Here is a 20,891-nt window from a genome sequence, read left to right as displayed (position 1 = left end):
CATTGCTGCTGCTCAGAAGCTGGTGCTGGGGGTGTCATTGAGCACCCCAGTGCAAAGCATCAGCCCTCAGCTTGTTTCCACTCCCCCCCAGTCCATCCAAAAAAGGACCAAAGGCTGCAGTGATGGGCTCTTGTTGCACCTTCTGCCTCATTTTGTCATTCTTCATCTTCATGCAGCATCTCTAGGTTTTCTTGTTTGTTTTTTAAAGAAGGTGAGGTTTGAGCACAGTTAAGTATTGGTCCTACACCTTTGATGCTAGTGAGTTGTCTGGGCTGTGGTTCCTATCTGGAGCCAGCCATAACTTCTCAGGAGCCTCTGCTTTGACCACACCAAGCAGTCTGATCAGGGCTCACTTAGGACAGACCCTCCAGCCCAGCTCAGTGGGTGATTTTGGGTGTCCTGGTTCCCCATGCCCTCTATAACCCTGGCACTGATCAGCTCCTGTGGAGAGTATGGGCCTAGGTGCGTGATTCCAGTGAGTTGGAGATCCCTCTGGTGGCTTTGCTGAGTCCTTTCCATGGGATTTTCATGAGAACTTAGTGTATTCTGTCTGGTTCACAGCCCAGGATTGATGAAGACTTCCCTGTCTGGTGGAGCTGGGTTGACTGCAGAGGGAGCTGTGACCACAGAGAAGAGCTACAGGTGTCACATTCCCAGGTTCAAGACTGAGTTTCTCTAGCTAGAAAAGAGAAGAAAAGGAAGAAGTTTACCTTTGTTTTTTAAAGTTTATGCACCTCTGCCTATGGATTTCAGCTTACAGTTGCCTCTTTCAGAAGAACAAACCCATCAATGACCTTAGAGATCATCTAAACTCAGCACCTGATAAGAGACTTGTGTAATTCCTTCCCACACCCTGTTGGGTAACCTCCCTCTGGGGCAGGCTGTGGACAGAACACAGTTCTGCTGGGCAGAACACAGTGGTGAAGCTGGATTCTCCCAGAATGGATGTGTGGTGTTTCTGGATACCTCCTCTGTAGCAATAATGCCTTTGAGAAATAAACTTCCAAATCCTAACAGATTTGGAAGTTTATTTCTCAAAGGAATTATTGCTACGGGGAGCTTCAAGAGACAGGGAAGTGCAGAACCTGATGAAATGCTTGGGTTACTGTGTATTTTAGCAGGACTTACCCTGTTAGAAAAGTTGCTTGAATTTAATCAAATTAAAAGCAAAATATTTATTTTGTAATAGTGTGGTTTAATTTAGCCCTGGCTTGATAGGATGTTTTTTATAATTGGTTTGCTGTAGGTGTTCAGATTCACATGTTGGAGGTACTAAATTGATGCTCCTAAATTGATCTCACAGCCTGTTACAACTAAAACTTCCTTTCCAACTAACTTTATGTTTCTGCAGGTTAACTTAACCATGTTAGCACTTCTTGGACAATTTTTTTTAATAGCAGCATCCAAGCTTCAAAAAGGACCATGTAAAAATTAGACATCTGGCTGCTTATTTGGCCATCTGCAGTTGCATGGAGCCCCAGTGTTTCAGACACTTTTTTTTCTGCCTTGACATTTCACATGTGTTGAAAACAAAGGCTTCCTGGAGCTGGGTAAAAGACAATAAACACAGAGAAGATCTTCTGCTCAGAATTTATGTGCTATTTTCCAGACTAACAGTTCAGAAATGTCAGATTTAGTCTGACTCCTGACCTTGCTGACAGCGGTTGCACGCTCAGTGCTTTGATGTGAAGGCACTGGGTAGGTGCCAAAGGAAGGATTTTGAATCCCAGCTTTGGCTTCTAGTGCTGTAGATCAAAGTCTTACTTCATGCAAGAGAAATGGGGAGGAAAAGCAAGTTTAATTAACTACATTATAGTTTTTTCAAAGTAGATTTGACACTATAAGCCAATCTGGGATGTGGGAGATCCTTTTCCAGCAGTTATTTATAATCAAAGTGGCAGTGAGTGATGCCCAGTGTCCTCACACAGCTGTCACTTCACCAGCTTAGAGTGCTACTACAGGGATGTTAAGAACATGATCCAAGAGCAGCTGGAGAAAGAAGTAATTGAATTTGGACATGCAAAATATAAAACAGTTTCTGCTCCACACCTTGTGCTAATCTTAAATCACTACCTTATCTTGTAACTCACAAGTAATTTTGGCCTTTCTGCTGATAAGGCTTCTTGCTGCCTGCCTGTGCTGGAGAAGTACCCTTGCTCCACAGACAGCCCCTTCACATCCCTGGAAATCAGCCCAGGAGCTCTACTCATCACTGTTCCCACCTCTGGGCTGCCAGATTGGATTTCATCCACGTTCTTTGCTATCTTTTCTGTGGAAATCAACCCAGGTAGGACAAGCTTGTGCCAGCAGGTGTTTATATAGGAGAGACTGTTATTCAATCCCTCTAACTGGATTTGCAAGAAAAGGACATAGTTTATACAACACCCATCTGAGCACGTTCTCTGCTCACCACATCAACCCAGTGAGCCTTTTGGCTTACACCAAGCAGGGTTTTGTGCCTTGGAGCTTGTAGCTTTTAATTTCATTTAGTGTTGTCTGTCCATTTCTGTTTGAGACTTTGTAGAGACAGTGAATAAGGTAATAGGTGTTTTTATGGCCAAACAGATCTGCTCACGCCAGGAAGAACCAGGAAACACTGCATTCAAAGATGCTGTTCTCTAGGTTTGCTGCTGTTTTGTGGGTTTTTAAATGCAGGTAGCTAGGAAGAAATGAGCAAAGGTAGTGTAAGGAAAAAGAATCAATCTTTTAAGTGACCTCTAAAGACCAGGATGGGAAACCTGAGCATCAGCTTGAGGAGCCAGATTCATGTGCTTTTTGCCCTGTGTGTAAGGAACTTCCCCAAATGCTGCATTACAGAAGTATTTCATGCTAATACCAAATAAGTGCAGCAAGGCTGAACACCTGATGGACTTCAAAGAAAACCTGACCTACAAAATCAGATTGCTGCAGCTAGTTTTGGTAATCAAATGATTACCTAATAATAATACGGTGAGTTGTGCATTACTTATTTTTTCTAGTCATTCTCTTGCTATACTTTTGGACTGATACTATTAATGTAAGGTTACTAATAATATAGTTGGTAAAATCATACTAATATAAAATTCCATGTGTAATTATATGTTTAAGGTTTTTAATATCCTACTTCTGCACAAAATCAACCAGTGAATCAGTTTCAGTACAAGCTTACGTGGGAAGTGATTGGTAAAGCTGATGGAGAACGTGGATTTTATTTTGTAGCAAAACCAGCTTTAATGGATGCACTGGATTATTTCTGTGGCTCAGAAATTGTTATGGCTTGTATGGCTGAATAACCAAAGTGAACCCTGGAAAGGCAGGTGCTGGGTCTGAGGCAAACATCAGGGTGCTGCAGCTTAGAGTCACCCAAAAATCCAGCAACTGCTGGTCCTGCAGGATGTCTGAGCCAAGCCCATTTTGGAGACAGCTTTGGGCAAAGCACCTGCCAGTATCTCCTCATCTCCTTGCTGTGACCATCCTGAGTGATCCCAGCTTCCCTGGTGGTAGAGCTGATTATTTAGGAAGTGGGGTAGTAGTGCAACCTTGGGCACAAGAAAAGCATCTCAGAACAGTGAGGGACACAAATTCCAATACAGCCATCTCCCCCACTCCTTGTTTACTGCTAGAGCATTAGCAAAGGAACTGGTTTGGTTTCGTCAGCCTATTTTTGCATACAAGCATTGCTTTCACTCGCATGGAGATACATGTCCTACATATCCCAGTCCTGGGGTCATTTAAGAAAATAAAACATTAACCTTCCTTTGACATTTAAATTTCTGCAGGAACTCCTTTCCTTGGGCACAAGAGACAGGAACTGGAAAAAGTGTGAAGCATTCAACATGCTGGCTGAAGGCTGATACCAACATGGAGTTCCATGGTGGTTTTGTGGACTCAGGTGAGAAACTCCTGTTAAGTCTGAATGAGCAAATTCTGTGAAAGCTGAAGTTACAGACCACAAACCAGTTCCTTTTGGTGATTCAGCACTGAGCTTGTGAGAAGACAAAGACGTTGAGGAAGCAACTCATTCGATTCCTCAGAAAAATACCATGCAGACCCAGGGAGTGTTTTATTCAGTACTCTGTTTATTCTGAGTGAGGAATCCACAGAAGACATTGCCAAGCAATGTCACAGTTACTGATTTTGTCCCCTAGTGACACCCCACTCAGAAAATGGTACCAACAGGAGACTGAAATGAATGCTACAGGCCAAGTTGCACCAATAAGAGCACCAGTAAGAGATGAGGGCTGCACAATGCTGAGGTGAATCTGTCCAGTTGCTTTAAATAAAGTAACTTCTTTCTCTTCCAGCCCCTGTGCAAGCAAACAAGAGGCATTGACAAGACCTCTGGGACATGTGAGATGTTTACTGGCATTTTGATTGAATCACTAAGGTTAGGGGAGGTTTAGGCACTTAAAAATATCCTGTGATCCTACTGGGCATGAACTAGGGGCAGGAAAAGGCTCAAGTCCAGGATGAGCTGGTTAAATGCCCCAGGCATCCCTAGAGAGATGTGCTATCAGAAAAATGCCTGTATGGAGACAGCATTTCTCAGGAGCCACCTCTTGGGAGGGAAATGTCATGCTGCTTGGTCTGAGACAGCTACTGTTCCTATTTAATATATCAGAAAAAGGGTAAAAACCTTTAAATATAATCACTCAGCTCTTTCAAACCACTCACAAAGTGGTGCCAGATTCATTAAAAAGTTTTTCAAAGTGGGAGCTACAGGTGTGTAGCCACAGGAGCTCTGTAGTGTGGCTAGTGCTGGGGGACAGGGAGCTCTGAGTTTCCAGCATAAACACTGCTGGCTTGCAGGGCCAAAACCATGGAAGGGTTTTGTAACAGCTAAGCCAAGCAGAAACTCAGGACATTGGTTTGACATCTACTTCTAACCCTCTCACATCCCTTTTTGTCCAAGAGCTGAAGACAGGTTGGCATGAACACATCAGGGTATTAATTTCATAAGTGCTTATAGAATCTACAGTCATTTCCATTCGTGATGATTTGTCACCTAATAGTGAGGTCACTCTGGTATTGTTAGCTGGAAAGAACAGGCATGACTGTGCCTTTCACATGAAGTCTTCTTCAGTCAATTAAAAAAAGATCAAAGTTCAATATCCATGCAGTGACCTGGTGGACCCTTGGCAGATGATCTTTTCATCAAAAACTGATTCCCCTACTGATTAATCTCTAAACCCTGAATCCTCTTAGCAGTCCAGTATAAATGTGCGTTTCAGCCACAAAAATCCATCTACATGTTATGGAAAAAATCAGGTCACTTAAGACTATTGAGAAATTTTGGTTGTTCTTCTCCTCTTGGTAAGAGCGTTTCTCCACCAATCTTCGGACCTTTTTTCTCCTGTAAACATGAACCATGGAGAAAAGAAGTTAAATGTGTGGTAGGCATCCCCCAGACACTTCTCTGGCAGAAATTGTGGTAGGGCTAAATTACTGGACTAAGTATTGACAGACCCTCTAGTGATCTTGACATTCTGAATTCTTACAAATTTATTCAAATGCCATTTCCCCACAGTTAAATAAAACAAAGCTTTGAGAACAGAAAGCAAAAAGTAGAAGTCCACTGTAACACAGCTTGCAGGCACCTGTGTGTACCTGACAAAATGCAGAGCTGTTGGCTTTGCTGGGAGCTCGTAAGGGCACAGAACCAAAGAGGGGGACAAAAGTACCACAGGAAGCAGCCAGAGTGCTGAGGTGCTCAGAACTGCTGGTTCACACTTACCTTTAGCATTCCATCTCGCTCCCACTTGAAGAGGCCACAGTTACTGAAAGATGAAGATGGCATGTGAGGACCACTGTGCTGTTAGCTATGTAGTATGAAGGGATCCTAAAGTAGCCCCACACTCAGCCCATGCTCCTTGGCACAAGGGCTAACATTGCCCTTTTAGGACATGGTTATATGACTCACAACAAGTTACTTGTGAAGGGACAGCACCTAAGTCCCAGTCACTATTTCATGAGGCTCATTTCTTACCTGCAGGGCTTTTTTGGAAGCCTGTCAAGGGAAATAGCTCTGCTTCCACAAGGACATTTGAAAAATCTCTTGATGGCATCATGCCAGAGGTAGTTGTGGTTATCCTGCACACAAGTCTCCAGAGGCTTGAAATAGGTGTAATTACACTGTCAGGGAGGAGAGAGAGAGCATATGAGACCTGTTCTGGGGACTGGCAACAGCTGAATGTTCAGAGGAAAGCATGCCTGTCCTCTCCCATCCTGAGGAGCCCAGCAGTTGGATCACCACCCCAGGCTTTGTCACTGCTCCTTCTAATGCCATCCTCCGCTTGCCACCACCCTGTGGTCCTTGCTCCCAGCACTTCATGGGACTCAAGTCCCTCTGTCCAATCCCAAAACAGGTAGAGAAGGCAGCAAGAAGTAAAGTTCAGCAGGGGCTGAAACTTTGGAAGTGGGATGTAATGCTTCCCTTCCTCTCAGTACATTTGGGACAGTCATAAAGCTCCATTGCTCTTCCTGATGGCAAAGTCCCTGGAAATGCAGGTAGAGAATTCCCATCCAGTGTTAATGTTTTCAAGGGCTTTGCTTATTTTTTCATGAAATATGGGGAACTGAGGGTCCTGGTACAAAGCACTTCATGGAAGAAACAGAGAAATTCAGAACAGCAGTACCCATGGAACCACTGGCATAAGCACTGAGCTGAGATGTTGAGCACAGCACTGAAGCCTTGCCTTGTCTCAGTCACTCTGTGCACAGGCTGCTCTCAGCAACAGGCATAAGGAACAAAACATCAATTCCTGCACTGGATCACAGCCAAGAGAGTGACAGATGGGAGTCTGCAGGATAGTCCTGCACCATTTTGTAGGATCCATGTTCCACTCCCCTGCTGGTACCCTGGCTCCCCTTCACTCACCGTTTTACATGTCACAACGCGGCATTTCACTGCTTTAATGTTCCTCATCTTCTCTTCCAGTTCTTCCTTTTTCACCAGGGGCTGAAAGTATTTCTCCTGCAATTCAGCCTCAGCCTGTGGGACACACAAAATGGGTTGTGAGGACACAAAGAGGGGAGAAGCCACTCCATAAACGGCCTTAGGGCAAATTATTATCAGGCCTGCTAGAAGCAGACTGCAGTCTGGGAGCAGAGAAACACAACATCTCTCATTTCAAACAATCCATTATTGTACACCTGCTGTAGCTCATCAGCACTGACATGAGCCAGCTCTGAAATGCATGAGTGGGAAGGTTTAACAACAGCAGGAAGTACTGAAATGAGCACATACCCACGAGGACAGTGCAGAGAGAAGTTAGGTAGGCAGATGGAATTAATGGAATAGGTTCTTAGCCAAAATATTACCCCCGGAGAAGACCTTAAAACAACTATGACTTCATGCCAGTAAGTGACCAAGACAAGAGCCCTGTGCCACTGGAGGTGCTGTAAACCTGGGGAGGTGCTCAGCAGAGACCCCCAGTGTGAGAAACCCAACCTCTCAGCTCTCCAGGGCACCTGATGGCATTTCACAGCTGACATGAGCCCCAGATGAAGGTGGCAGCTGGCTTGTGGCCAAGATGTCAAGTAATGAGGGACAAAATAGGCATGTGGCTCATTTGATTTGAAGGCAGAGGGATTTCTTTGATTATCCACCAATAGGTAACTTCACTGATTCTTCCAAACACAACAAAAAAAACTGGTGCCAACTGGCAACATGACCTTACCCCTTGACTTGCAGGCACTGTGCCCTGTGTGCCCAGAGACCCCCAGCCCTACTCCTCAGGACAATCTGGAGCCTGTGAGATATTTGGGTGCCTGTTTCTTGCTGAAATCATGAGAGTCCAATCAGCTCCCAGTTCTAAGCCCTCAGTCACAGCTGGATGGAGGCCATACCTCTTTTAGGACATCTGTGTGCTTGGACTTGGCCTTCAGGATTTTCTGGAACTCTTCTGACTCCAGATAGGCCAGCTGCTCACGCCGTTTCTTTTGGGCAGGTTCCAGTTCATCCATTTCTAGGGAGACAAAAAGGTTCAGTCCTACATAACAAGGCTCTGATGGCTAAACTTGCTCACTGCAGGAGACTTTGGAAGTCTCAGGTCTCTCTCAGGCAGATGTTCAGGTCAAACAGCAGCCTTTCATAGTTTGGGAGCATGAAAACAAGTTCAAATATGGCTTCAGAAAAAAATAAAAGTATTTTTTAAAGTAACATTGCATCTTCTCTCAAAGCACCGTATTAGAAATTTTCACATTGCTCCCAGGAGTGCAAGCAGTATTCCCTCACTGACTGATGAAGAAACTTTAAAGGGAATTAAACAATTCATCCAAGATCACACAGTAAATCACCAGCAGGCAAACTCAAGTTCCCACAAAAAATTCAGAAACCTTCCCAGGTGGGAGGGTTCTTGTTTTCCCTTGGTGAAGTCAGCCTTGCACTGCAGATGCTCAAGTGCCAGAAGAAAGGGAACAGAGATGAGCACAGAGAGCTAGCAGAGATTACATCTCAGTTTCTCCACAGGGTTAGAAAATTTTTCAGTCTTTCCAACAAACCCTTGAAGTTCCAAACAGACCTAACTTGGCCTCTTTTTAGCACAGCAATTAACTTCTTAACCCAGAGCAACTCCTGCTCTGTCAGTAGGACAGAAGCACATTTTTCTGTTCTAGAAGCTAACAGTACATACCATTGTCTGCTTCTGCACCTTGTGGCTGAGCAACATTTTTCTCAACTCTTTCAACAATTTCTAGGACATCCTCAACATCAGTCCGTTTCCTCTTGACGCTGTTTGGGTCTGTTTTGGGAAGGATCTGGCCTTTTGCTCGCAGTCGCTGTATTGCAGCCAGCTACAAAACAGGAAAGAGCAGGGCAGTGTGGGTGACTTGTCTGCTCCCAGCTCCTGCTGCCAGAAGTAGCAGAGAAAGGCTGTCAACTGGATGAGAGAACATCCACTGGCCTGAGCATGGAGCTGGCTAGAGAGAGGCCCAACAAAATTCCCAGCTCTGACATACACCCAAGCTTCTGTGATTTCCCAAAGCAGAAAATCACCTCTCCACAGGTGTTACCAGGCCTGATGTCTCTGCAGCTGAGCTTTAGCTGCTTCACAAATCAGTAAGTTTTTCAGAGAAATCAAATCACTTGAGATTTCCACATAAATTGATAATAATTAGGAACTAATAGAAAATTTATTACAACTATTCCTTTTCATACTCCCAGAATGCTAAGACTTCCTTATTCTAGTTAGAAAAGTTTATTTGACAAACAAATTAACATATTTTTGCCAAAAACAGATGCAGTCTGTTTTGGCTGGAAAACAAAATTATCCAGACTCATGACACAACTAAACCAGTTGCTTACCTATCTGTCAAACAGAAAACACCTGCAATACACTGCACTAGCAGTGTCAGAGTTTAGCACTCCAGGAATTTTCAGCACAAAACCCTTCCCTTAAGAGATTGACTGAAGGCAAGAGGGCAACATGGACTTTGGCACTGACAGCTATCAGGAACCACAGGTATCCTGTGTGCTGGAATATGGCCAGTGTGATCCCACAAATGAGAAACTTCACTAACACCAGAACTGAGCTGACCAATTTCCCTTAATCTCTGTTCAATACTTTGCAGATCCAAAGAGCTGGTACCTTTTTGGCTTCTGCCACGCTGTCTAGCTTTGGCCTTGGAGGAGGAGACTTGTCAAAGAAGAGGATATCTTCTCCTTCTGAAAAGCCTGTACCTAGCCTGGGCCTTTGAGGAGTTGGCATTTTTGCAGCTTTGGGAAACTCTGCCCCAGGCACTGGGGAATGGAGGGAAGTCTGTCTGGAGGAGGATGGGAGAGCAGGAGTGCTAGCTTTACCTGTGTTCTGGAGAAACCTTGTAAGACAAGAATAATTCATTCAATTAGGGACACAAATCACAGATAAAAAGGTTTAAGAAACAAATAGGAAGGGATGCAGAATATGATTTTTTATTATTTGGCCTTTAATTGCTAAAAGAAACACACAGCAACTTTGGCATTCAGGGGAAGAAAACAAGACTGGTAAAGGACTCACTGGGTCACTGAAATCAAGAGTGACTTGAACAAGTCACCAGAAGGAGTGAATGACAAATTGTTTTCAAAGCTGAAATCAGAGAGAGGCATCACACAAAGCTGAGCAGAAGTGAAAACACAGCTATCCTTATGGATACAATAACAGAACCCTCCTGTGAAAGCCAGTGTGTCTTACCGCCTCTGAATCTCTTCAGATCGCTTTTTTCTAGCCTCCAGCAATTTCTGTTTCTGTTGCTTGAGCAGTGCTGAAGCAGAGATAGACTGGAAATCTGCCCCTTGCTTCTTTTCAGCATCTGGGAAAAAAAAAATAAAGCAAAATAGAAAGGCGCTTTGTTCAGAAGGAGGTAGAGTGATTTTAGGAGTGGGTCTTCCTTCAGGCAAAAGGACAATACCTGTTTTGGTCCAGTGTTTGCAGAGGTTTCGTGCTCCAAAAGTTGGCTGTGCCAGCAGTTCCCTGAACTCTTCAGAACACTGCATGGGTCTCTTTGCTGCACGTGAGTGGAAGAGGCAGAAATACAATAGATTTGATGTGAGGAAAGGAAGCAGGCCTGGCTATTGAGATGTAAAGTTGTCTTTACAGGAAGAAACCCTTGCAGGTCAGCTGACCACTTCTCAAAGCAAGACCAACCTTTACATTATATTTGGTTGCCCAAGGTCTTGTTATTTGTTACAGACATTTCTATCCCTTCAGCAACTCAATAATTTCCTCATCAGCCTTGGCTGTCTGTGTTACTCCCACCATTCCCATTTTTAGGATGCTTGACAGTCCTGAAGGCTCCACACTTTATCCCTGGAGAATTCAGAGCAGCTAAAAGCTACTATGGACTTGCACTATGTTGTCTGAAATGGAGGCAACCCACAGATGGAACTGAAAGATGTAAATAAGACTAAATGGCTCCTAGAACACAGTTTGAATAATCTGTCACCTGCTGTCCAAGGAGCATAAAGAGTGTAATATTAAATGTTTTACAGAAACAAAACAGAGGCAGGGAAGGCTGCAGGGGCAACAAAAGGAACATGCTTTGACACAGAAGCAAAGCACTAGAAACAAGGTGGGTTCTCAGGAGGATGCCTGCATTGCAGACCTGACTGATTTATAATTAGTATTCCTTAGAAGCTTTCAAGGTGGCATAAGTAATTAATTTTAATCAAATAAAATAAATCCTCAGGTTCAAAGTTCTTAAAACTTCCAATTCCCATTAATCTGGCAAAGATCTTCTGTCACTGTCCAAAGACAGAACAGGAGACTTAATTTGGGGGCACCGATGAAAAAAAAGATGCATGAAGCCATACAGTTGCTTATGACATTTGCCTTGAAACTGTGATCTCAACAGGGAAGAGGAATTTTGACCAACTGAGGAAGCAAATGATCCCTTCTGCAGCAAAGTGACTGCCAGGTTCAGTTAGTGACTAGAAGGCCCTGGGACACATCTACACCTCAAACTGGAAACATCTAAAGAGTGAAGAGACTACTTGAGTAATTGGGTACCAATTTTCTGTCTGGTTTCCTGGACAATTGCATCAGATCCTTTCACGACCAGGTTGGAGAGAGTGGTTTGAATCTTCCTTTTCGGCACAGCAGCTGCTGCACTAGAAAGAGGAAACAAATCCAGAATATCAGAGTTTTCCCATGCTTAGAGCAAGGACAGAAGCCTGAACACTAGCCTAGTGCTACAACAAAACTCCAGCCACCCTAAAGGACTAGCTGTCTGTTTTTTGGAAGGATGTGAATCTAAATCCAAATTCCAGCATAATGTTTAGGATCTCCCATTTCTCCCTTGGTTGAGATATGTATTTCCTATGCATTACAGGAAAACTAAACATAGATCAAAGCTTTGCTTTGCTCACAGATGGTTCCAGGGATGGAAAGGAGGTTGGAACTGCTTCATTACTGTGGAGTCACACTAGGTATCAGAGGGCAGTGGTAAGGGAATAAAAGCTGTGTCCAAGCACAGGGCTGGATCCAGCTGTGACTCATCTTTCCACAGCTGTCTTCATGGGATTTGGCTAAAGGACCTGGTCCCTATGAGATGCATACTGATCTTGTTCAGTCTTGTTTCCTCATTAGCCCAGAGTGACAATGTGTTATTTCAGCCAGGGAAGACATGAGGAAATACAGAAAACACTGACTCTGGGACTAAATGCAGTAAGTCTTATGAAAATACAGTTACAATCTCAGAAACTTGAATGCTTGGGATCTCATGATCTCAAAGTCCATTGATCTACACAAAGGTGCCTGGCTTCACACCACAGTATTAATGCAGAGGTAAAAACAGCCCTTACCACATCTTAGTACCAACTTGAAATTTTCCTGTCAAACAGCAGCTCTGTTACCCCAGGTGGCCAGTAGGATTATGCCAAGTGTGGGGCTTTATTCCTATTTGGTGAACATAGTTAAGGCAAAGGCATTCTCTAAATGAATAGACTCCCTTAGACATAGCTTCAGGCTCCCTTGTGTATGTGAGGGAAATTCTGTTCAAAAGCAAGGGAAAGAAATGGTTTATCTTACACTGAGGCTGCATATGCTGCTGAAGACACTCCTCCATAGTAAAACCCATCCTGACACAGCCTCTCCTTCAAAGAGGGATTTTTCCGACCACCTTTTCTGGGAATGCGGCCCCCAGAAAAGGTGGACTGCAGATCTGCCCTCTTCGAGCTGAGCTTCTTGTACTGGGACTGGATGTGGTACTGACAGTATTCACAGTCATTCTGAAAAGAAACAGGAGAAGCCTGATACAGAACACCAGCAATTACAATTTCCTTCATTCCTCTCACCCACATGTATCCTTGTATGGCTAAAATGAAGTAACATATCTGCTGTGGTACTCCACCATTTATAAAAATATGCCCACCCTCGAGCAACAAAAAACAAAGCTAAAATTGCCTATACTAATCACTAGAAACAACCCTGTGCATCAAGGAATTTTAAGGCCATTCCTTGAAGTCAACTCATTTCCCACCCAGGACCTCTTGCCCAGATTCTGTATTCTTGACTCAGTTTTACGTACTGTGTGCACAGCCTCCTCCTAGAGTGGGTCTGCAATCACAGTTTTGATTTGCTACAGGTACCTTCTGTAGTTTTCGTCTTCCCACTTCCCACACTTCCAGCTCCTCCCCAGTTCTTCATTCCTTCATTTTTTCTCCTCCTTCTGATACCCTACTATCTACAACCCTTCTGACTCAGACAAGGTTCCTTTCAGGTATCACAGCATCACCACAGCTATGAAGTAACATAATCCACAAGTCCTTTAAACTAGAACAAGTCAGTATTGTCCTAAAAGAAGTATCCCAAGACTTTTTTCTCTCATTTCCAGTGCCCCACATTCAGGTGTAAGTATCCTAAGAGCTTGCAGGTATGCTGGACATGGGAGCTCATTGGGTGAAAATCATTCCAAAAAATAGCCACTCCCCAAAACCATCTCATGTTGTTTTTCTCTGGATGAGTTTTCTAGTGCAGTACATGGAAGCTTGCACTAGAGCAAAGGGAAGTGAAAGGCTGTAGTATCATGGGTCAAGACCATCTCACTGCAGCACCACCCTGGAATTTGGGGAAATCCCCTGCACAGTGACAGCACAGAAACAGCTCCTCTGAGTTTCATTTCTCACTTTCTTCCACCCACTTTAGTTAGTTGCAATTCAAGACCCAGAAACAAGTAAAGAAGTCAGAGTATCAGTACAAAATCAGCAGCCAGATTTTCACCACAGTTTAGGAATGCCCTGACTACTGAGATACAGACCAGGTTCACAATCTGTGCACAAGGATCACCATTCTTCTTCCTGGCTTTGCAGGTACCCATATCCAGAGCTTCTCCCATGAGGAGGATCTTCTGGGGATGGTCAATGGACAAACACACCTAGGCAGAAAACAGAGCACTCCTGGATAGGCCTCTTTCTAGATGTCACTGGTTTGTCTCTGATCTGGCTCAGTACCTCTGGTACTAACAATGTAGCCTTAAAATGCAGGCCTAGTTTAAGAAAGCACATGAAAGACATTTAAGTTCTATGCTCAGAGCCTCAGGAAACAAAGAAACACCTAAGGCAGTTGTAATTGTGCTGTAAATGGTCCTGTACAGCTGCTTGGCTCTGATACCATCATGACCCCAACATCCAGCAAGGGATGGGAGGAAGAGCTGTACCAGGGCCCTCTATCCTTCTCCAAATGTCCAATCAAAACTGAGTCCTGTGCAAGAAGAGTGTCTGCTTCACACTACCAACTACACCAGGGACTGTGTCTGTAGCCAAGGGAGCTACAGACAGAAGTCAGTTTTAATGTAGTAATAAATGTGAACGTTTTAGCTAGGACGAGCCATTCTTGACAGTTAAATGCAGTCCTCCTATTAAATCTGGTGTGCCTTTCTGCTCACCAATGGGACTATCTACTGCTTATTCATGCTAATTTAAGCAATTATATAGCTTAAAAGACAATTAATGAGAGGCTTAATTTTTCTATTTGGAGAATTGAACAAGCAGAACACTACATGATCAGCTACTAGGCTGAAATTCCCCTTGACAGAAGTAACTGGAACAGGTTCCATTCCAGTGCAATTAAAAATATATTAATTTATAAGCAAAATGAAGCCATCTTAAATGTTCTGCATATATAAATAATCAATTAAACAAGTGAACTACTATGTATCAGCTGACATATTTACATAATACGTTGTTCGTTTAATAAATCAAATATTGCTGCCTCTCTGTTGCAATTTTTGAACAAGAAAACATTTTGAAATCATATCTCATGTTTGAATTAGAAGAGAGAAAATGTGCTTCTCCACCTTTTTCAGCTTTGAGAGACCTCTAGGCTGAAGTAGGCGTTACACTGAAGACGCTGAATAAACTGAAATGAAAATACACTTTCTAAATTTGTGGAAGAGCTACCAAGAGCAGATTAAAAACTGGAATAAACTCTGGATTTAAATGCTTAATACGGCTTCTTGAAGTTCAGTCACCCAGGAGGCCAGGAGCAGATACACACCATGCAACTAATTGAATGCAATTCAGTCTGCCCTGTTGGGCAGACTGCTGCAATTTCAACCTGAAGATGTACTATAAAGTGAAATCTCAGCCAAATATGAAAAGCTTCAGGGATAGGTTTTTATCTACAGCTGAATGAAAAATCCTCTCACCTCGTCTGATCCTTCTTTAGGTTTCATGGGGTTGGCATTGAGCAGGCCAATGACTGTGCCTTGGTCAGTCTTCCAGTGCTCCTTGTGGACTTCACCAAACAGGAAGAGCGAGACGCACTCATTGAGGTCCCGCAGGTCGTTCAGCCGCCAGATGCTGAAGGTCCTGCCCTGGAACAGACATTTCCTTCCCTTTCAGCTTTGCTGCACACACACTGACTGCATCCCCTCTGGCTGTTTCTTTTAAAGAGTTATTCTGACTTTCCCCCTCCCAAGGTTTTCATGATTTAGAAAAGCACAATTTGTAACCTCAGTAGAGTTTAGATACAGTATCTCCAGCCATCCATGTTGCCAGTTTCTGGGGGGGGGTCTTAAAGGCCAAAATAGCAAATAATTCTGCTAATACCAACCTTTCTGATATCAAAGCTGGGCAGCACACTTGTTTGTTGAATAAAGAGGTTTTTACCTCACTGAACACACAAAACCATGGCATATCCATATCTCTTTCATCAATGACTTTCTATAGGACACATACAATACTGGATGAAAGATCAAGACAAGATCCTTACTACAGAAGTTTTCCATCAACATGAAGTTGACTGATTAAGTTGAAAATCTAGGGAAGTTCCTCAGGAAAGACCAGCAGCATTTCACTTGAACTGAACAAAGGATACAATGATGTTACTTACATTATTTGCACTCTGAGGAGTGACCTTCTTCACTATGACTCCAAATGTTACCCAGTCTATTTCCTCCAGATTTTCAGTAGCAAGTTTTCTCTTCAGCTGAGACAGTCGGATGAGCTGCCTGTTGGCCATTTTCCTGTCCATTTCAGCTGAAGACACCCGGGGTTTTCTAGATCCAGTGAAAGCAGGCAAAAGACAACACATCCATTGGCACAAATGGACAATCAAAAAGAACCAGCAATTTCCTGGGGAGACTACATCTTCCTGCAAAACACCTCTGTGCCTTGCTTCACCCTGAGGTCGCTTGAAATAAAACCCCCCATATCAGAAAGCTACTGATGACACTGGTTTTTGTCCAAATAGCTGCATTGCAACTCAGCCCCAAGCCTACATTAACTGCTCATTTCAGACTAACCAAGAATGGCTGACTGAGCCGGGAACACAGCTCAGGTTCTGGTGAGGACACTGTGAGGATTCGGAGTCCTCTTGTGGCCACACTGAGTATAGGGATGGTGAGTGGCTCCTGCGGCTTCTGTGCGCAGCAAAACCTGGCTCAACTGGAGCTCAGCTGGGCTTTGCACATGGCCACTGCTTCCCTGCCCTGCCACTGAGGATATCCCAGGGAAGGCAGTGCTAAAGGAATTAAGAGTTTTTCTGTTAGAAAAGAGCAGAGGTAAAAACAGAAACGTGGTACTAAGCTGAGGTCAATGTTACATGATGACTGATCAACCAGCCAGTGCTGTGGCTTTGTGTTACACCCCTTCATGACAAGTGACTAATCTGACATGGTTAAACCACCTATATACACTGTGTTTTCTTTGTCTTTACTGGAAGGGTTGTCCCCAGACAGGGCTCAGAGCTGGGCTGCTGACCTTAATCTCAGTCCTGAGAAGGTTTCCACAGACACTGGCTGTGTGGTCGTGCTGGAGCATGCAGGCACGTGAGGAGTCTTCTCTCTGGTCACCTTACTGGGTGTGTTCCCTACGGCAGACTTGAGAGGCTGGAACGCCAGACTGAGGACTTGCTGTGGAGGAGGAATCTTGTTCTCTTTAGCAGAAGAAAAAAGGCATAGCTCCCATTACAAAGAATACAATAACTAACTTATTAATAACTAATTAAAAAGTTCTCTGCCACTGTGACCAGATCACTCCTGGTGCCCTGAGTAGCGTAACACTGTCCTGGATGTGTCTACACCACTGCTGGGAACTATAAAGCTTTTGACAGAAGCTCAGTGGCTTTAGTAAAAGGTAGACTGGGAATGGTACCTGCTGAAGATGCTTTTGATTTCTGCCTTCCTTGCTTGGCTGGTGGTAAAGGATTGCCCAGCTGGGCCGAGAAGCATGGTGACTCCTGCAGCTTCTGAACTTTCCTTTCCTTTAAGGGTGGACAGGGAGATTTACCTGGCCAAGGGAACAAAAGACTATGAGACCTTGGGATCTGGACTCAGACTCAAAGCACTGCTCCAAACTGTGTTATTCCTAAATAACAAGTCCAAGTCAGTTCCCCACATAGAAACCTTTCAGCCACATTGTCAGCTGAAATGCAACAGCTGAAAAAGCACCAAAGACTCTTCCCCCATGACAGCTTAAGACCTTGGAAGCCACTGCAACCTCAAAGCTGTGGAAAGGAGAAACATCCCCTATTTTGCAATCCCTTAATGAAGTTTCATTACTACATCCAGCACGCTCTAGCAACAAACATAGCTGCCTATACTGGGTGTAACAACATCTGCCAATAAGAAGGGACACCTCCAGAAGAGTCTGAAGCACTTTGCCATGAAACCTGTCCAATGCAGAATTAACTCATGATGCAGAGACCAAAACTGATTTCATCTGTAGCTGTAAGAAACAACCTGTGTGGGAACACACCAGATTCACCACTCCTCCTTGCTACTTAGTGCCTTCTTCAGGATTACTTTAAGTCCTGCCTATAAACTCACACGGGTAAGCCAATAAATCATGAATCCATTTAATTAGTTTCATTACCAGGGGTTTTCTTCTCCGGGCCTGAACTGGATTGCTGCCCAAGAGCAGTCTTCTGCAACTGCTCCTGTAACGTCTTCATCTGTTCTTGCAATTTTTTCAGCTCAGCTAGGAAAGAAAGGAGAAGAAAAATGATGAAGACAGCAGGAAGCCATTGCACACAGGGATTTGTGAGATCCCTGGAAGTCTGGCAGGTTTACTGCATCATGGGAACTTAAATGAAGACTTGAGTCATAATGCAGATTTACTTGATTCTACATAGCTCACAGTGAAGGCAAACTTTTCCATACAGCCTGGAGCTGGGTCCTCTCATAAAAATATTTTACTTAATTGTGGTGTGTTCCTTCCCTTGTTGAATAAAACTTTCCTGCTCACCATGAGACAATTTAAATGGCTGATGATTGCACTCCTTAGCATAAAGAAGTACTTCCTTATATTATCAAATACAGAGCCTGGACACAGGAAAGCTGTGGCCAGCTCTGCTTCCACACTGGTAGGGCAGAACCTCCTGTCAATAATCCTGGTGTGCTGGTGAAAGATGCCAGGATGATATCTGATGCCCTGAAGACTAAGGGAACATTGCTCTTCATCAGACAAGGCACAGGCACACAGGCAACCTTTCCTATGCTACTCAGCACAGCTCTCTTGGTCTCCCTGGCTTACTTATGTTCTCTGTCTTTCTTTTGGGAAAACAGGTTTGGTGAGTTTGGCCACTGGATGCTGAAAACTGAATTAGAGACTTTCACAAGGCCTTTCAGTATTTCCTCTCCAGACAGCATCAAGAAGGGGCAGGCCATACCTCCTGCCCATTAGCTCTCTAGAGACAAATATATCAAACAAAACAGATCAAAGATGCTGTTGCAGAAACCTTGCAGTTCTTCATTGGTTTTCTCCTTTGCCTGACTGGGAGCTGAAGTAGGGACAGCTTTCTCTGCCTCCTCCTCTTCCACCAGGTCTTCTACATCTCCAAATAGCGTAGCCAAGTTCTCCTTCTGCTCATCAATCGTGCTGTCCTCAGCATCAACCTCCTCAGTGTAGGATGCATCATCTTCTGCATCAAAGAGCTCATCGTATTCATCTGGTTCTCCATCTTCATCCTCGGGAGCATCTTTCTCCTCAGGAGGATTCCTCTCCTCAGTTGCTTCGTTTTCTTCCAGAAGAGAAGCCAACAGATCCAAGTCATCATCAGCTAAGGCAAAAATTAGACTCAGAGTTATTTCTGTCAAGTTAAAGAAAAGCTGCTAAGGAATAAACATCCAAGACACCTTCATTACAAGCTAATGACAACTGAAACTAAATCAGAGCAGCAAGTAGCATTTTTTAAAAAAATACATTTCAGGTTTAACTAAAGGCATCTAGAGCAGCTTCTGGCTGTGAGGCCAGATGGAAATGTAGTTGCAGATGCTCTCAGCTCGTGGCATAGGCTGGCAAGTCAGCAGAAAACTTGCCAGCTACTCAGCACTGGCTTTTCTCCTCTGCAGTTCCTCAAACAGCAGCTGTTGTTACACAGAAAAGCCTGGAACCTGCAAACATGTAGCCAACAGAGACACTCATGTGGCTTTTGCCAAAGGAAGGGGAAGAGGGATAGGTAAGACAGGCAACAAAGCATCTCATAGGATACAGTTTGCTCCTGGAAAAAATGGAGAAGAGATAAGTACAGAGAGAAGAATGGGACAGACAGAGCAGAAATTAAAATCTGAGCAAACCAAGAAACTGATTTAGCCTTTGCTGCTGAGGAAAACACCAAACCAGGGAAGGCAAAGAGCAGCCTCACAGGAAATTGTCAATAAAGAAAGCAAGAGGCAACCTCAAAGGACTCAGCAAATAAACTCAGTGGAGTGAAATTCCTTTGCTAAAAGCCTCACCAGGTTTTCTGAACACTTGAACTTATTAGCTAACAGGCTGATAAGAAGAAAAATTTCCCACTGAAAGGAAGAGAATTTTCTCCCTTACCATCCATAGTTTCACCAGGATTTCTTCAAGAGCTCCTCAAGGCAAAAATATTCTGTTATGGGGAGAACAAAAGTGATACTGTTAAAGTACATATACCTTATCTAGAAATATATATTGTCTTCAGGCTCCTTTTTTGACAACTTGCAATCTTCCAGCTTGGTTTTGTTTACAGCCGCAGATGAGAACTCCACTCAATTTAAAACCCTCACATACATTTTCTACATCAAAACTCTGACCCATGCTGAACCCGCTGCAGTGTAAAAAAAAGCCCATTACAGACAGAGAATTTAAGAAATGCCTACTACGTTCTCATAGTAATAACCATTTCCACCTCACCTGAGTCCACTGAGTACTAATTACAACCAGCATTTAACTAGTTATTAAATTCTAATAGTTGTTATTCTCAAAAGTGTATATGCTGCTTTTCTCACAGCTTCTCCATAGGTCCGTGAAAATAAATCAGCACGGGCGGACATGAATGGGCCAGGGAAGCTTGGATAAGAAAGATGGGATATCCACTGAGGCCAAATGAGCAACAAACTGGAAACTGTGCTTACAGATCTTCCTGCTGCAAAATCTTTTGTTTCGCCCGCTTTTGATAGTTTTCTCATGCTACAAAATATTAATTTGAAGCAACACTGCTTAACTCGCACGAGCAGGGAAGGCCAGTGACCACCGCGGATCCCGCGCTTTTTCCTTGACGGTTCCCTTCTCGCTCGGCCGCCTCCCTCACCCAGTTGAACCCCGACCTCCAGCGGGGCTCACTCCCCCGCGGTTCCCCGACCCTCCTTACCCCGGGATGGCTCCGAGTGCCCCGGGATGGCTCCGTGTGCCCCGCTCTCCCCGCTCCCCTCACACACCCCGCTCACCGCCGCGCGCGCCGCCAGTACCCGCCAGAATTCGGACCGGCCCCGCCCCTTGCCGCGCATGCGCGCACACGCCATCTTTAGCCCTGGCAGCCGCAGCGCTGCCCGGCGCCATCTTGGCTGTGGGCGGGTGCCCGCTGATTGGGGTGGGGCGGGGGGCGATAATGTCCTGGGGAATCACAGAATCGATGGGATTGGAAAAGTCCTGTCGAGTCCATCCTGTAACAGATCACAGCACTGACTGCCGCGTCCGGGCTTTCCTTAAACATCTGCAGGGACGGTCACTCCAATGTGGAATTATCCTTTCT

General features: G+C 44.3%; 1 protein-coding gene across 3 annotated transcripts; it reads right to left on the bottom strand.

Annotated features, from left to right (window-relative positions):
- Window positions 1-4,035: 4,035 nt before the first annotated feature.
- Window positions 4,036-20,642, bottom strand: MCM10 (minichromosome maintenance 10 replication initiation factor). 3 transcript variants are annotated; one of them, XM_050969792.1, is made up of 20 exons: window positions 20,587-20,642; window positions 19,718-19,769; window positions 18,633-18,953; window positions 17,768-17,872; window positions 17,048-17,182; window positions 16,655-16,829; window positions 15,786-15,951; window positions 15,100-15,267; window positions 13,711-13,827; window positions 12,483-12,682; window positions 11,463-11,563; window positions 10,366-10,461; window positions 10,149-10,266; window positions 9,567-9,795; window positions 8,613-8,772; window positions 7,828-7,946; window positions 6,857-6,970; window positions 5,966-6,111; window positions 5,714-5,756; window positions 4,036-5,332 (listed from the first exon to the last, which is right to left on the bottom strand). In XM_050969792.1, the coding sequence occupies exons 2-20, from the start codon at window positions 19,722-19,724 to the stop codon at window positions 5,249-5,251; spliced, it is 2,604 nt and encodes an 867-aa protein (XP_050825749.1). In that variant the 5' UTR covers window positions 19,725-19,769; window positions 20,587-20,642; the 3' UTR covers window positions 4,036-5,248. The 3 variants fall into 3 exon arrangements, with proteins under 3 accessions (XP_050825749.1, XP_050825747.1, XP_009085137.1); XM_050969790.1 differs by having other exon boundaries at window positions 20,578-20,637; XM_009086889.4 differs by having other exon boundaries at window positions 20,511-20,609.
- Window positions 20,643-20,891: the final 249 nt, after the last annotated feature.

This window comes from Serinus canaria, chromosome 1A (genome assembly GCF_022539315.1).
Source record: "Serinus canaria isolate serCan28SL12 chromosome 1A, serCan2020, whole genome shotgun sequence".
NCBI classification, from domain to species: Eukaryota; Metazoa; Chordata; class Aves; order Passeriformes; family Fringillidae; genus Serinus; species Serinus canaria.
The sequence above is the reverse complement of the archived record's forward strand: the minus strand, read 5'-3'. Positions and strand labels throughout refer to the sequence as shown.